This window comes from Giraffa tippelskirchi, chromosome 12 (assembly GCF_054371585.1).
Source record: "Giraffa tippelskirchi isolate mGirTip1 chromosome 12, T2T-mGirTip1v1.2.pri, whole genome shotgun sequence".
In the NCBI taxonomy this organism is placed as follows: domain Eukaryota; kingdom Metazoa; phylum Chordata; class Mammalia; order Artiodactyla; family Giraffidae; genus Giraffa; species Giraffa tippelskirchi.
The window spans coordinates 4858641-4876438 of NC_137286.1; the positions used below are offsets into that span (position 1 = coordinate 4858641).

At 52.1% G+C, this 17798-nt stretch overlaps 1 protein-coding gene across 11 annotated transcripts in view; it reads right to left on the reverse strand.

Moving 5' to 3' along the window:
* The window catches only part of WDR25 (WD repeat domain 25), a 137812-nt gene that overhangs the window by 37667 nt on the left and 82347 nt on the right, over positions 1 to 17798 (reverse strand). For all 11 annotated transcript variants that reach the window (XM_081549710.1, XM_081549721.1, XM_081549712.1 and 8 more), the window contains one exon: positions 5762 to 5892. In XM_081549710.1, coding sequence (XP_081405836.1) covers positions 5762 to 5892 — 131 coding nt within the window. The remainder of the gene's footprint in view (positions 1 to 5761; positions 5893 to 17798) is intronic.

Here is a 17798-nt window from a genome sequence, read left to right on the forward strand (position 1 = left end):
GTGGTGCTGCATAAGACTCTTGAGAGTCCTTTGGACAGCAAAGAGATCAAACCAGTCAATCCTAAAGGAAATCAATCCTGAATATTCACTGGAAGGACTGATGGTGAAGATGAAGTTCTAATACTTTGGCCACCCGATGTGAAGAGCCAACTATTGGAAAAGACCCTGATGCTGGGAAAGATTGAGGGCAAGAGGAGAAGGGGATGGCAGAGGACAATGTGGTCGATGGCATCACCGACTCAGTGGACTTGAGTTTGAGCAAACTCTGGGACATAGTGATGGACAGGGAAGCCTGGAGTGCGGCAGCCCATAGGGTCGCAAAGTGTCGGACACGACTGAGCGACTGAAACACCATCAAACAACAGCAGTCCCCAACGTGATGATTTCTGGAGGTGAGGCCTTTGTGAGGTAATTAGGTTTGGATAAAGTCGTAAGGGTGGACGGCCCATGGTGGGAATGATGGCCTTAAAAAGGGGTAAAGAGATCAGAGGTTGCTCGCTCTCCATCATGTGTGAACACAGCAAAACGACAGCTGTCTACCAGCCTGGAGGAGACCTCTCACCAGAACGCGACCACACTGACACCCTGATCTTAGAGTCCAGCCTCCGGAACCGTGAGAAATAAGCATCTGCTGTCTAAGCCCACGGGCTGCAGCGTTTTGTTCCAGCAGTCTGAGCTGACTAAGACGTCATTCTGCGGAAACAGAGTCCGCATCCTAACGAGAGCCCCAGGTGCTCTCCTACGTAGAGGAGGGTTGAGAGGCCTGCTGCAGAGATGACCTCCTGCTGCCCTTTCCTGCACCACTGGGGAAGCCCGATGGAGGGAGGCTTTCGCCTAGAGATTCGCGTACATTTAGCCAGCTAAGCAAGTGGGAGAGGGAGGCTGGAAGCCCAGGTCTCCTGGAGCTCACACCAATAAGCAGTGGCAGCCCATCGGGGCTCAGACCCCCACGGTAACACGAAGGTCAGGCCACAGACATCTTGGGTTCCAGACCACACCCACATTTCAGCAGACTGTCAGGAGACAAAAAGTATCAGAAAATCCCATGCCAGCAGCATGGAGCCAGCGCCAGTAAGCAGGCTCAGAGGGCTAGTGCGCAACACAGCCTGCCGACCGGCCGGAAATGAAGTCAGGCACTTTGCAGAGATGAGGGATGTGCTCTGATCATCAAACCTGAGTGGAGAGAGATCAGCCGAGAAGAGAAAGAGGAGCCAAATCGCCCATTTGCTGTAATGAATTGGGCTGGACCGGAGAAGCCCAGAATCCTGACATTGATCATGCAGCTTAGCTTAAGGAATCATAAAAGTCTATGGCTGGAAAGCAGCTTTAATGTCATCTGTTCCAACCGCTCCTCGGGCCCAGCAGGAGGCTGTCTGGCCCTGCTGTCCTGCTCCAGTGGTGGGAACAGCTGTGGCCTTAGACACCTACCCCTCACCTTCAAAATGCGGACTTGCTTTGATCCAGCAATCTGAATTCTGGGGCCCAAGCTGCAGGAAATAAACTGCAAGTGTGGAAAACTCTAGACACACAAACGTGCCTGACAGTAGAATGTATAATAAAGCAGACTGGGGTGGTTTACCTGGAGATGATAACAAGGGAGAGAAACGACCCGCAAACCCCTGACTGAGGCATGGTTCTCTGGAAACAACGTTCCGTGCGCACACAATTTTCACAGGGTGTCCAAGAAAGGGTGAGGCACGGTGGCCCCCATCTGGTCAGCCAGGTCAGGGGGATCAGCCCTGACCAGATGTGGAGTGACACACGCGACAGCCAGACCCATCTTGGCAGGGGTCAGCCAAATCATAACTATGTTGGCCCTATGGATCATGCAATCTTTGGTTCAACAACTCAACTCTTACTGCTGTGGTGTGAAAACAGCTGTAGCTGCTATGCAAATGAATGACCAGAACTGTGTTCCAATAAAACTTTATTTACAAACACAGGCGGCATGCCAGACTTAGCCCTAAGCTTCAGCTGGTCGACCCCTCATCGCCACCTTTATATCTACTAGCTTTAAATGGCAAATCGAAGAAAAGCAAATGTCCTACAAACCAACCTCAGAAAATGGTTTAATAAGCTGAACCACTTGAAATGGACTCATTTGATCCATATTTATTGAGTGCCTGCCGTGTCAGACACACATTCTGAGTTCCAAGGATGAGGCAAGGAGCAAACTAGCCAGGCGTGCGGTGTCTGAGGATGTACTGAAAATCTACAAGAATTCATCTCACTGTAAGGAAAACGCTTAGAATGCTGTGTGAAATGTGTGAAGCGAGATACAAAACTGTATAAGAATAAGGCCAATCAACATTTTAAGAAACACACAGTGGAAAAGAATAGTGAAATAAAAAAACAGGCACATATCACGAATGTTCACCTTCAAGCTGGCTCAGCCACCCATTCTATTTCTAGTTTCTAATTTTTTTCATATAAAATCACATATTATAATGAAATAATTAAATCCTTCCCATTGTCCTTTTCATATTTATTTATTTGGCTACATCAGATCTTAGTTGACGGCACGTGGACTATTTAGTTGTGGCATGTGGGATCTAATTCCTTGACCAGGGATGGAACCCGGGGCCCCAGCATTGGGAGCATCAGGGAAGTCCCCTTCCCATTATTTTTAAAAGAGGAAATCTGTCATGATTTTAAGGTAAAGTCCGCGTCCCTCCTGCAGTTTTCATGGCGGCCCCTGAAGGCAATAAGAGCCACACTGCTCAGCCCTAGGTGTCTGCATGCTCGCCAGGCAGGGCTGGAGAGTTCAGCACCCTGGACAGAGCCCCGTGCCCCGTGGGCGCGCGGCAGGACTGCGGGGAGTCACCTTAAGTGGGCACCCTTGCCTCTCCTCTCTGGCCCCCCTGCTGGATCCACAGGAAGCACTTGGGCCACACCTCTCAGAGGAAACATTCATTGAAGCGGGAGAGACAGCAGTCCCCTGAGTCTGGCTGGTGCAAATGGAACGAGCCCTGTGACCCAGCAAGGACAGGCAGTTGGATTGCTGGTAAAAAGGAAGCAAAAACAAACATTGCGCGGATCCCGTTACCCACGTTATTAGCTTGGGAGAGGACTGGCAAACATGCCAATACCAGTCACAGCAACATCTGCTCCTAATTGCTTCTCCCCTAGCGTTCTCAGAGCACATCAGCTGGCGTCTGCCCTGGGAGAAAATCCGATAATTTTAACAAAGTCTTAAATCAGATGGCGTCCTTGATGAGTAATTTCTTACGTGGTTGGTCTTCGAAGCTAAAAACCGTAAGCACACCTCCAGGGGACGTGGCCATCAGCAGGGGCTGGGTGACCAGGAGGCCCTGCTTCAAACGGCAGGACTAAGAGTTTCCAGCTCCAACAGCACTTCCCAGTGTTTTCTTTCCTTCATCATGTATTTATAGCCCAAATATGAGTGTTCCAGTGCTTTTATAAGTCCACGTGTCCACTTCTGTATGCGTAGCTTTTCTCTCTTTTCCAAATATTTTTGTTTAAAAAAAAATAGTCTCTTTGTAAAAGAAAAAATGTGTTTTTTCCTTTAAAAAAAGAGTACATCTCTCTCTGTCTAATACTCCACTCCCCCCACCACCACCACCCCCCCCCCCCCGCGCCCTGCCCCACCCCCGTGTGAGGCACAATCCTTTAAGTAAGATACATATGGATGGAACATCCTGTCCTCTTTAAGGAAACTGTTTCTGGTTTTAGGTTCTCCTCAAAACACCAGCATCCCCCTTCCACAGCCTGGTGGAAGAGCACCATCCTGCAGCGGCTGGGCCGAAGCACCAGCCTGCCTTCTGAATCCAGCACTGGAGACCTCACCCTGCCACCTTCCATCCCAGCCGTTTGGAAAAGTCTCTGCTCAGTGCAGACCTGTGGGGGCCTCTGCACCTGCCAGGACGGGGACCCCTTTAGGCAGCAGCTTTGGTACTGCAGGTGCAGTGGGCTAGAGCCCTTCAGCACAGGACCACCGACTCCCCTGGATCCCAGCTGGAGGATGACAGTCTCTGACATTCCGCACCATCTTCGTTTAAGGTCAAGATCGATGCAGGTTTCATCATGAATGACCCTGTAGCATTTGAGAGATTGGGTGCCTCCTTCAGACCAGGGGCGTTGCTTCTTAGGGCTTGAAAACAGACATCCTGAAACCACTGGCTCCCCAGAGGCAGTAAGACTCAGGTTCTTCCTCACTGCCCCTCCCCGAATCCTTCCTCAGTCTTGATCCCAGCCTCCCTGCTCACAAACCTCCCATGACTCCCCACTGCTGATCCAAATCCAGACGCACAGCATTAAAAGTCTCTCTGCCCGCCTGTCCCACTGCCTGGGGCCCATTCCCAGCCAAGTCGAGCAGGTCACTGGCCCCGTCCGCACCTTGTATCCCCCACAGTCTGCGTGGTCGCCCTCCACCTCCACCTGCTCATTCAGTCAACCGAGACCTGCTGAGTGCTTTCCACGTGCCAGGCACTGGTCCAGAAGCTAAAGTCAGCAGCAAACAAAACAGACAAAAACCCCTGCTCTGGAAGAGCTTACATTCGAAGGGAGGGAGACAGACAAAATAGACACGTATAGCCATAGTGCGCTGGATGATGATAAAGGATATAAAGAGAAATGAGGTGCAGGGGGCACTAGTGAACGCCAGGGCTGGCCAGCACCTGGTCCAGGAAGGCCGTCCTGCAGAGGCGGCATTTAAGCAGGACCCTGGAGGAGGGAGGGTGGGAACCTCTCCATAGAAAACCGCGAGGGGCGCACTGCAGGCAGAAAGAGCAAACGTGCAAAGGCCCTAGGCAGGAATGTGGGACCAGAGCTGCAGAGGAGGGGCTGAGGGGAGATTAACAGGCCTGTGGGCCACTGCAGGGACACAGCTTTTACTGCGAGTGAGACCTGCGCCTGGACGGTGCTGACTGGAAGAGGGACACATCCCACTTTCGCTGTCACGGGCCACCCTGGCTACTGTGTTGAGAACAAACTGTAAGGAGCTGGGGCTGGGGCCGGGGCTGGTGTGGGTGGGTTGGTGTTGCCAGGAAGACATTTATAAGAGAGGAAAGTGCTGCCATTACCCAAGCGGGAGACAAGGGCGGCTTAAAGCCAGAGTTACAAATGGATCTGCTGATGGTTCGGGTGTCAGGGGATGAGAGCAGGAGCAGAGAGCATGATGATTCTGATGGGTTTGGCCTGAGCAACCGGAAGGATGGAGATGCCATGTCTTAAGTGAGGGAAGCAACGGGAGCAGCAGGTTGTGGTAAAGGATGGGACTGAACAATCGCTTCTCTGTGGGACTGATGGGGACTAGCCTTTAAGCCCCGAAAGCAACACAGTCTCCTCTGTGAAGCCGTCCTTGTGTTGAGCTGAAAGCTCACCCTCTCTGAATGCTGGTCCCGCCCCAAGCCCCCTCCCCTCCCGCACACACATACACACACACACACACGTGCACACACAAAGAGCACTCCTCCGCACCACTGATTTGTATCCACATATTACTCCCTAGAGTAATCCGAGGCTGATTCACTTTTTAACATCCGGAAGCATCTGCACACAGTAGGTGCTCCACAAATATTTTTAGCAACATGCTTGCAGAGAACTGCACCTATGATGCTTTAATATCTGACTCAAGACTGTTCTTTCAAAACATCTAAAAATTATGCTTCGCACTGATTAAATATTAAGTGGTAATTATTCCATCTTGAGGGTCCTATATATAGATGCTGACCCGCCCCCAATCATTCAAATTGTCAAGGAAGCTCTCCTGGAAAGGCCAAGTGAGGAAGGTGGGTGTTACCTTGTTGGTCCTTATGTCCCAAGCTTTCATTTCAGAGCTGAAGCCACCACATACGAAAACACTGTGGTCTCTCGGATGGAACTTCAAGGTAGTGACCCTAAAGTCACTTTGCCCACTGAATAGCTGGGTTCCTACGACACACAGAGAGAAGAGAGTGTTAGAAAATACTCAGACCACAAACTCAATATCTTAAAACTAAGATGCCACCTGGTATGGAGCCACAGAACACAGCCACCTGGGCCCAGGCGGCCAGTGGAGAATTTCTGGAAACACAGCAAGGGTAGCATCTGCCCACACTCTCAGGCTACCTGAGATCCTCTATTAGTTCACCCCACCCCAACCCCACCTGCTGGGATAAGCAATGTGCCTGAATCTGTGAACACCACCTTTTAGGTGCTCAGTAAACACCACGCACACCAACCCAGTTGAAGCACGTGACAACCCTAAACCCACTTTGCAGTTGAAGAAACCAAGCCTCAGGAAGACTGAATAACAGCTCCAAAGCTACGCAATTAATACCATCGATTATTCATCTGGCAGTCTAAAAACCAAGAGGAAGATGCCCCAAAGTGATTCTTTTTAGGATCAGCATCTTACAATCACACCCTTACGGCTTGCAACAGGATGCGGTGGGTAGGGTTTGCTGTAGAGTGTGGCAGGTGGGGTGCCATCAGACCCTGAGTGATCAATGAGAGTGTGACATCACAGCAACTCAGGCCACAGGTTGGAGGAAAGGGGTGTGGACCACCTTTTCTATCTGCCATGATACTGCTATCAAGCGCTCCCAGGCATTGCGCAAATGTCTGCCTGTATGCACGTAACTCTGCTGTGGAAAATATCTTCTTTATCACCAAGATCTCTTAGAAGTAAGCCATAAAAATGCCAGAATTGTCGATCATTTAGAACGGGTCAGACTTGGGGCGCGTGGGCAACAGAACTTTTGCGCTGACCCCAGGTGTGTTGGCCTCCAAAGCCTGCGTGCCTTCCTCTACCCAGTGCCGCAGCCCAGGAGGGGCATCCTTGGCTGCCTTTGGCCCTCGGAAACCCTTCCCTGGACTGAGGTGGTGGGCAGTTAGGGAGCTAAGAAGCCGGAAGCCAGTGCACTGCCAAGACCTCAAGCATCGTCTCCTCTTACAGGAACCCAGGAAGTGCGCTGGGTCCATGGATTCAGAAAGCACTTCCGGAAGGTTGCCTAGCTTTGCGTTCAGGACCACACTTAATTAAATGCTCTACCAGCTCACCAGGTGAGGAGATGAAAGTCATCAACTGGTGCTCTTGGGAGTTACAGCAGAAGTCTTGATGAATCCAATTTGCCTAGATTCTTGGTCTCCAAACTTGTCTGACAGCATAGGAGACACTTAGGCATATAATGCCAACACGGGTATATTTATTTAATAAATAAGTGACACAATGTGCTACTGTACCAATGTATTATGAATATAAAAACAATTACCAAAAAAAAAAAGATTTGAGACAAGGATAAAAGGATAAAATAAGCAATATTTTAAAACACACTTTAATATGCCATTTGCTAAGAGTACCAACAAACCCCTTGGAAATTATTAAACCAGATGAGTTATGATATTTTTAGTAGGAGCAGCAGGACTAAACTTACTTCCATTTTTGTAACGTAGGGACCTTTCATTGACTCGGGGACTTGACAGTAGCTCAGTTACAGCCTCAGTTGAGACACCGAAGTCTGTCTGAGCCCAAAAGCCTCCTTCCAGAGATTCGAGGACCCAGAATGGAAGACATTTACCACTGGCAACAGGAGAGACATTTCCCACTTTCTTCTACCACTGATGCAAAGGATTTTGTGAACATTTTGCTAATAAAGCTGCATTTCCCCTAATGCCAAATAATGGCTCCTGCAACTAATCTTTAACAACCCAATTCACAATCCACTGAAATTTTCATTTACAGGATTCTAGAGCAGATTAGAAAAACACTGTTCCTGGGTTAAGAGTGCAAAAATCAAAGTTTTTAATAGGTGATACATTCACATCATTTGGGGCAACAAAAATTACAGAATAATACAATTAAAAACATCTGTTTTCAAAGTGTCCTCTCCATGGTACAAATTTCTTGGAAAGAGGCTACTCTCTTGTTCTTTGTTAAAGTATCACCTTTACCTTGATGGATGATTAAGCATGTTGATTTTTTTTTCGAATATCTTCTAAGGGCCTAATATCTTCGAATATCTTCTAAGGACAAGTTGGCAATCACTTGTCATCAGAGGAAATTTTGGAAACACTTGACTTTTTGTAAATGAAGACTCTATGCCTCCTTAAGCTCAATAAGCCCCTCCACTATTTTGCTACAAAATGTGATGCACAAAGATTTCCATGGTCGTCGTGTGTCATCACGACATGCTGTCAAGAGCTGGCCAGTTGGGATTGTACTGCTGATTATGGTGAAGGGACTATAAACAGCAGCCTCGCTGTCCAACCCAAGGACAGCAGTTAAGGCAAATACGGTTCTCTGCCTGGTGCCACGCTGAAAAGCCATTTACAACTGGGACTATAAATAGCACTGTGGCAAGAAAGACAATGCTGGATACTTGTTCTTGAGTTACAGGAATATTAAAGGACTGACATGAACAAAGATGGGAAGACGTGATTCACCAAAGGAAATGCGTTGTTTGAGGGGTAGTAAGATAACTTCTTAAATTACACTAATATTGCTGTCATAATACTGCTTTTGTAATAAATAACTCTCCTACAAAGGATCGGGAAGATGAGCAGGCTCTGGGTGCTGTGTCCCTTTCATTAGCTCAAAAGACAAGCAACTCTCTCAAGTTAACCAAAGAATTGCTTCCCGGGGAATCAATCTCATTGGAAACCTGGTACTTCTTGTTGTTACTCTTTCTTTTCCTTTCCTGAAACCTGTCTGGAACCCAAACTCTTCCTCGCCTTTCTGCTACAGTTGGTGGTCAGAAATCAAGCATGGGACTCCCCTGGTAGTCCGGGGACAAAGACTTCACATCCCCACTGCAGGCGGCCCGGGTTTGATCCCACATTCTGCACACAAAGAATTGGCATGCCACAAGTCAAGATCCCGCATGCCACAACTAAGAGCCTGTGCAGCCAAGTAAACAAATATTTAAAAAGAAGATGAAAGAAAGAAACCCAGCATTTAACAGCCCAGTTAGCAGGCTCCCCTCCCAGGAAGGATGAACAGAGGCTGCCCGCCAGTGTGCCCCAGGAATGGGCTTTGTGCCTTCAGCGCTGGCCTCAGGAGCCTCGCTCCAGCCAAGGGGCTGGGGGACTCGGGGGGAAGGCAATCATCACGTTCCCTTGACGGAAAAGGAGCGGACAGGTGCCGCTGCAGCCCCCACAGCGTGAGAAGGCCCCAGCAGGCCACAAGTCTCCTCTTCAGACAGAAACAACTGCGCCTAATGCCGACTTCTTGCTCATTTGCAATTCACTGCCAACCCTTAAGTCCAAAAGGAAAAACAAACTATCTGCCTGGAGGAAAAAAAAAAAATCCTCCCTGTTTCTTGGACCATATCATATAACCATATGCTTATTTCAGGAAAGGCAGTGAATTAGCCATGGTTTTTCAAAAAGTGTAGTGATGCGGTAGTGCCAGCAATGGGGGGGGGCGGAGAAGAGGAGAGGAAAAGTGAGAGTCAAGTTGCTAAAAGATAATGACTGAACATTTTTGCTGAAAAAAAATGTATGTCTGACTATGTTATTCATCCTCCATCCCCTAAAGAGACTGAGAGAGACTCTATGTCTTTTAAGCACTAAAATTTTCCAGTTAGAAGATAAGCCATAATTTGTATCTTTTTTTCCTACTTTTACTTGTGATAACTCAGCCTCCGCTGTATTTTCTGTGTTAAAGGGACCAAAACTAAAAAATGTTTCCATTTTTTAATAAGCTTACAGATCCCTAATTTTCGGGACACACATCCTAAGGAGGTCTGGGCTGAGACTGTAACTCAGGGATCAGGACCCCAGCGACCTGTGCAAAGCGAGAGGTGATACCGCGGGGGGGTTGAGGGTCACACAGACCCGGTCTCATTCCAGCTCTGTCACTTTCAGGGGAGCGACCCTGGTCAGGCCCCTTCTCCGCGGGGTCGCACGCCCTCAACCACGCACGTCTGTTGGGAGGGCAGGAAGCAGCGTGGTGTGGAGAGGATTCTAGAAGGCCCAGCAGACAGCAAACAACAAAGGGAAACTCTTACGGTTTGAAGACAACTAAGCCTCAAATTATTGAATTCATCCTTAGCTAAACTGAAAGCTAAAACCAAGGGATATGAGTTTTCAACAGCAGGAGACTTGAGAGATTATCGACTTAAGTTTTTGTTCTGAGGCTCTGAGAATATGATGCCCCGGGCTGGCCTTTATATTTTGTTAAAGAGATATGGATAAGGCTGGCAAACATTTATCAGACACTGTCTTGAAGGTGATAGCCACGATAGAAGCCGAGGTCCTCGCCTGTCACGTGTGCTCCTGCTCTGAAACTTCTCCGAAACGGAGCTGCATGGTTATCACATCCCCTCCCGGGCCGTGAGACTCTGAGCATGGGTTGCATATAACCTCTAACCGTGAGACTCATCCAGCTTGTTTACATGTTTGTTATGGAAAATTCCACTTACTCGCTGTATGCTGCTTATAAGAAACTGAGTTTTAAAATATTTAATCCACTAACACTGACGTTATTGATCTTGTTCTAATGAACTCGACCAGTATAAGCACTGTTCAGACCCTCTTGGAGTTAGGAAAAATCACTTCTTTTCCTTCATGAATCGATAATGATACAAATAAACTATAAATCGCCGTTAAAGCAAAAACATGTTGAAAACAGAATGCAGAAATGCAATTTGTTCTCTCGACACTTCTTTTGCCGCCAGTGCGCCGTCACCAATATTGCTGTGACAAAGCAGCTGGTAACGCTGGCCGGGGTCCTCCTCAGGGAGGCCCCCCTCTTTCTCAGACAGAGACGCTGAGCTCCCCAAGGTGACCACTCGCGCGACTGGGCAACACTGTCTGTCCACCCTAACGCCTCCCATGTGGGGCTCTTTTGTCATGAGGGCTCCAGGGCCCTGAGGGGCCTCTCCAGCCCCTCAGTAGGTCTGCACCCCAGCCCAGGTCCTGGCACGTAACAAATCAGGTGAAACCCAAGTCTGGGTCCCCAAGAGACTGCAGGAAAGTTCAGGCTCTCCTCTCAGGGGAGAGGGCCCCTGCTTGGCGCGTGCACGGGTCCTGCCACGACTCTGCATGGACCTGTTTCACAGTGGGGTATACCGAGGACAGAGAGGGGACGCCACACGAATCGGTCACATTGGGATAGAGGCTGGGCCCAAGTGACCCCGGGGTCCGGCCGGCTGCACCCCGCCTTGCCTGCCCACGGGCGCGCCGTGACCTTTCCTTCTCCTGGGCTCTGCGTGCACATCATGGGCTGGGGAGCAGGCCGAGGAGACATTGACAAGGGATTGGCTGTGGCTGCCGGCTGCTGGTGATGGAGCTTGTGTTCCCAGGCAGGCGGCATATGACTCATTCCGCTAAAATCAATATCGTTAACACTCATCCTCTGGGAAGTATTCAGCCAGCTGTAAATTTAACCATCCTGACTCGAAGTTAACGAGAACAGGAGCTTGCTAACTTTCAGATCAAACTCTGCGGATCAGGAACAAGGGCTGCCTTGGCACGCCAGGCTGAGTCCTGGGGAGGGCCCGGGCCAGAGTCAGACAGGCTTGCGTCTGCACGCTCTCCCCACGGAGAAGCTGGCAGCCCCTGGATCAGCTGGCAATCCTCTCAGACCTGCGGGCTCCCGGTACATGGAATCAGGATAACAGATCTGACCTTCAGAGGCTGTCTGAGCATTAGAAACAATGCAGGTAAGACAGAGAGCCCCAGACAAATGACAGGCCTGCAGGTAGGAGCTGCAGCAGCAGTTGTAGTAGTAACAGAAGAAATGGCAGTAGTTGTAGAAAATTTCTTTTACATCAAGTTTGGCCACTGCATTTAATTAACTGGACAGGGCTGAATTTTCCAAACTTTCTTTTTTTAAACAAGTAGTTCTCCACTCGCAAAAAGGGTCCATCCCAAAGGTATAACTTAAGTTGGTTTTCTCGGACTTGGAGGTCACTGCCGGGACATGAACAGGCCGTGACCGTGTTAGGCTCCAGGATCAGTCAACGAAGGTGGTCCTACCTGCGAAGGGAGCCAAACTGCAGTGCAACTGCAATTAAACACACACAGAGATAAAGCCACCACAGCTGTGCAATAATGGTAATGAATGAAATAGTACCGTTGATTAAAAACCACCTTTGATTTATCCAAAGGGCTGGCATGAGCTTAACTAGCGGATGACAAGACGGACGTCTGTCGAGGTGGGGAGGGGCCTCAGAGGCACATTTCAAGTGTGAGATACGGGGCTGGTGGGGCTACTCAAGCTTGGTAGCATCCGATTTCATATATATCCCCAGCTAGGTTCAGCTTCTTGCCCCAAAGCTGTGTGGAAAGAGGAGGAGAAATCAAGGTTGGGACTGGAGGGAGATACTCCTGAGAGCGGAAGAGTGTGGGTGGGAATGGGGACAGGTGCCTGGATCGAGAGGGCACAGCCTCTGTGTCTGGATCTAGGGCCAAAGGAGTGATGACACAGAACGTGCCCGCACCCTCGGGAGCGCCATATCCATGCCCACTGGCAGCAGGCCTTCCTGTTCTACAAGGGCGCGGTGGGGGGAACGCTTAACCAGGGCCCTCGGAGATATTCCAGAAAACAGTCGAGGTGCTGAAAAGCCCAGAACTAGAGACGCCCAGGCCCCTCGGGGCAGCACTGCTCTGCAGGCTGTGGCCCAACAAGGAGCCTCCCCTTGGACCCCTTCTGCAGAGCCGAGCAAGTCCCTGACACTCTTCTTGGGCCTTTTATTTGGAGGCTTCTCACCCCTTCCTCTGCCAAGTGTTCTAAAATCATCAGGGCAAACATTTCTCCTGCCGGGATAGTGGCTGTCAATAGCTGGAGAAGCATCGTGCAGCCAGTCACTTCATCAGAGGGATGAGTCCGGATCAGTCTGGCCGCGGCTCCTTCCCAGAGGCCCCAAGTTATCCTCCACTCAGCAGATGGGGAGCTGGCTGCCCGGGAGGGGGCCAAGCAGGCTCTCCTGGACTCAGTTTACACAAACTGTTGGCCCGCAGCCCAGAAACAGATGTGGTAAGGATACCCACTCCTGCCCTTCAAGAGCCAAAGCCTCTGCCAGTCTCACGGGCTGGAGCTGAACCCCAGTTCTGTCACTGCAGATCACCAAACACGCCAGGCCTCGGTGTCTGAGTCAATGAAATGGGGATAAAAATATCTCACAGATTGGTTAGCATGGAGACTAAATACATAATAAACAGAGAGCCTAATATCCACTTATTCATTTCAGCTTGATACAGGCCAGACAGGGTACCGGGAACCAGGGCTAGAGGGCCCACAGCCTGGCCCACCATGAGCACCCGGCCACTTTGTCATTCCCTTTTTCCACGTTTCTGTGATGGAGGCCCTAATCATGATGCAAAAACAAGGGAGGCACCAGAAGACACTTCCTGGAAAACAAGAGCAATGATTATTGGTGGGGCCAGTCCCGGTCGGCCACTTGTGCCCATATACCCATGCCAGGGGACGCAGCAATCCTGGAGCAGGAGGAGCCAGGCAGGGGCTGGGGACAGCAAGGCTGTCCTTGTGGGCAGTGCCCACTATGGGCAGTGGGGTCTGAGCGAAGAGGACACCCACCCCAAAAAAGGGCAGGTGCCAACCCATGACAAGCAGGAAGCTGCTACCCCCCACCAGGCCATTCTGTCATAGAGAAGGAAAAGATGGAGGAGCAGCTGGGAGACCCTGAAAGGTGGTCTTCCCGCCCGTCTGCCCCCAGACTCACACGTGGGATCAAGAGCCATGCTAGGGAGCTGGCTCGGGGCCTTTTTGGAGGCTCTCGGAACTGAGCCACCAAAGCTGCCCCGTTCAGAGAGATCGTCCAGTAGCTGGGTCCGGATGCTCAGAGGAACAAAGCCATCATTTCCCACCTTCTGCCAGGCCTTGGAAGGCAGGGATGGGGGGGGACAGAAGCTGCTTTGCTCAGTGCCCTCCATGCAGCAGGCACTCTGTACACATGATCACAGCTGTGCCCCTCAACAAGCCCACCCGCTGGGCACTGCTACCCGGTTCACAGATGCAGAAAGACAGCTCAAGGACCCTCCCCCAAGGACACCCAGCTTGCACCCCATCCAAGCTCCTTTGGTCCCACCATGCTGCCTCCAGTATCCAAGACCCAAGACCAGGTGGCACTGCCCGGATGCCCCGGAGGGGCTGGTCACACGTCGGGAGAGCTGAGCGGGCACCAGAAGGAGAACAAGGGACCCTGACCACCCAGCGCTCTGAGGGCTCCAGGGAAAGGACCACCTCCTTTGCAGCCAACAAATGCACACCAAGTCCAAGGCCTCACCAGCCAGGCTGGGGGGCTGGAATCTGCAAGAAACCAGCACCACTTAGAACTGAACAAGCACAAGCTCACTGGGGGCTCCCAAGGAGACAGCCTTGGCATGCCGGACACTGACTCATAAAGCGGGTGACACTTGTGCCCTGGCGGGGTCGACCAGCGCTCCCCAAGGCCACCTCAGCCAAATGCACCAAGACGTTTTGTTGGGAAGATTACAGACTGAAATGAGAGCACCAAAAATAATTAATCTGTGAGCAGATTTTATTTAAGTGTTGATTCATGGTTGTTCTATAAGCCAACAGACCGTCAGAACTATAAATTAACGAGATAAAATGTGGCTGGCCCTCCATATTTCAGGCCGGGTATTGACGTTTTAGAATCCACAGATTTTTAACTGTATTGATTGAGGACACCAGGATAAATGGCCTTGGCGCCAAATTCCCATTAGCAACAATGGGCACCGAGTGACTAATTCCCAGAGCGCAGTGGTGAGAACGCCCTGTGTCGCCTTCTCCTGGCAGGGAGTTCTAATTAGATTGAAATGAAAAAGCCAAATCACCAAGGGCAGATCAAGTGAAAAGGAAGATCAGACTTAGTGACGAGAAAGGACAAGAGAAGTCAAATGAGGTCGCAAGCCACGGGGACCACACACAGATAGCGTCCCCACACGAGCTGGGCCAGGGCACGTGGAGCCCCCAGCCCGCCCCGCGGCCCCCGTGAACCTGTCTGGCAAGGGCCAGCCTCATCTGGGCCTCGTCCACACATCCGCTGAGCAGCTGCTCCAGCCAGCCCTGGCCAGGCGACGGAGACCCAGAGACCACCAGGACAGGCCCTCCATCTCAGGGAGCTCCCACTCTAACCAGGGGGGTGGACCCAGAAACCCAACAACCCCTCAGTAGGAAAGGCCCTGTCCAGGGGCTAGAGGGCTTCCCCAAGGGCAAGGCCAAACCCCTGGCCCCTACCTGTCCCCCTCAAGGAACAGAGCACGTACATCCTGCTCACCAAAGCGGCCCCGGCATCAGGTTCTGTATACAGCTGGTGCTCAATAAGTAACAGCTAAATGAATGAAAGGGGGCCTTCAACAGGCGAATCAGGTGGTGAGCCCATTCCCAGCAGAGAAGTGCAGAGGAAAGTGCCCCCTCACCACCCCGAGTGGACGGCGAAGCCTGGGGGCGGTGGGGCCAGACCTCCCCTGTCCCACCCAACACACCACAGCTGGGGGAGCAGACCGTGTTCCCTCCAGCAGGTTCCACCACAGACTGGGTGGGGCAGGCACATTCCCCTCCTGTGGCTCCCACCCCGCCTCGGGTCACATCCACCCGAGGGTCACATCCACCCGCGGAGGCCACCAGAGAGACCTGCCTGGAGGGCAAGTCGAACCATGACTCCCTCCTGCTCCAAACTCAGCAACAGCCCCCTACTGCCACCTGCTGTGGCAGCCCCTAACTCGGCAGGCGGGAGGACTCCCGAAGGCCTGAACACGTCCAAACCCCCAACACTCGCTCACACACACACTCACACCCAGAGACCATGGCAGGGCCTGTTTAACATCTGTTGATTGAGGAGATAGATCATGACAAAGGGCCACCAGGAATCCACTAATGTTATCAAACCAAATTGTATTTGATTAACCCGACAGCATCACCTGCATGTGAAACTCATCCCATCTCCACTCTTGGGCGGGCGACGCAGGTACCCGTGGGTGCTCAGTGACACTGGTCTGGGGAGCAGCGTGTGGGGAAGACATGCCCCACGGGCTAGGAAGCGTGTGGAGCCGGAGCTCCCGTTCCCTGCACCCCCAGACTCACCTCCCCCAGTTCCCTGCACCCCACACTGCCACACTCACCGCGTGGTTCACGCTCCTATGATGGGTCCATCCTCATTCCATCTGCTGAGAACCCATTTCCCTCCCCCTCCTCACCAGCCCCCCTCTATCCTTATTCTCTGTCCCCCCCTTTTCCTGCGTCAGCTTGGGCCCTACTTCCTCCAGGAAGACTTTCTTGATCTTCCAGGCTACATGTGCTTGCAGCTCCTACGTCTCAGCCCTTCACTGTTCTCTGGGACTCTCTGCACATCTGTCTCCCCCAGCAGATGGAAGCTTCTCCAAGGTGGATCCTGGGGCTTGATCGCCTGTGTCTCCAACACCGAGCGTGGCTTCCTGGACCCACGGGCAGCACAGTGTAGCAGTCAGGCCACCCACCAGCCTCAGAGCCTGGCAGACCTGTGACCATCCTGGCTCGGCCACTGCCCGGCTGTGCCTCTGGGCCTGCGTGACAAAGGGGACTCTGGGGGCGCCAGTCTCAAGGGGTGAGTGGGGCCTCACCCCGAATGGAAGGCTACAGAAGACCCTACACATAGTAGGAGTAGGTACTTGGTGACGGTACCTCCTGCTGTTGTTGACTCAACGGTCACCATCACCCAGTGGCACCAAACCCCCGGAGCCACAGCTCCCTCTCAGCCCGGACGGGCTGCCAGGAAGGTCATGGTCTGAGGAGCGCACACACCCAGCACAGTGGAATGGGCACGGAGTCTGCAGTTGCACAGGTGTGGCTCCAAACCCCACCTTCCATGCACCACTGGAGGCCCCAAGCCAGTCCCTCACCCCTCTTAGCCTCAGCTTCATCACCTGGGAAGTAGGGAAAATGGTGGTTGGCAGGGTCGACGTGTCATTGCAAGGCCTGAAACACTGCACCCGCCGCCCTCACGGCCGTCAGCCTGCTCACCACCCCTACCAACCGACAGCCCATGGGGCTCGGTCAGAGGCGCTGCAAGGCACCCACAAGGCCACCCCTGAGCGACCCAGCGGGAAACGAGGACACTCGGGGTGAGGAACAAACCGGCTGTATCTGAGCCGTGGGGCAGAGCGAGGGCCCAGGCTCTGGGGGTGCTCACCCCGTTTGCTGGGCTCTGGGAGAGGCCCAGGCCCCCAGCGCCTCCCCAGCTGGGCCAGGCAGGCAGGAATGTCCCGGGGGCCAGTGTGAACCCAGGCCTCCCCTCCTGGCCCTAGCAGCGGTACCCAGCAGAAAGTGAGCCAGGAGGAAGCCAGGGAGGCACCAAGGGCAGCTAGTCTGGGGTCAGGGGGCAAGGCTGGAAGCCAGCTCCGTCCTCACTGGAGAACCACAGCCAGGCCCGTGGCGCTCACAGCACCTGCCGCACAGGAAAGCCGGGGAGTGGAAAAGTCCTGTCGCTGACTTCTCTCTCTTTCTCGCCCTGCTTGTCAAGCGCCCCCTGAAGACCCAGCCAGCACGAATCCGTCTCACCCAGAGGCCTGTGCGGGGCGGGCATGAAAGCAGAACTAACTTGCAGACTTCCCTTATGAGCTGGAATCGTTCCTTACAGCCTTTCAACGGTAATGAATTGACAGGAATTCTAAACTGATTCCAACCAAAGGACACTGTGATAAAGCTAAATCTATTTCAGTACAAATTGCATGTCAGAAGTTGATTAAAAAGCCACCTCTTTACCCAGCCCCACAGTTTGGGGCCGAGACAACCTTGGGGCTCTGCCCTCCGGGCAAGTTGGCCGAGGCCCACCGTGAACGCTCCGTGGAGAGGCTCCGTTTCTGCCAAATGGCCTGGTAACACACTCATCGAGCTGTCTCCCCTGATCCCA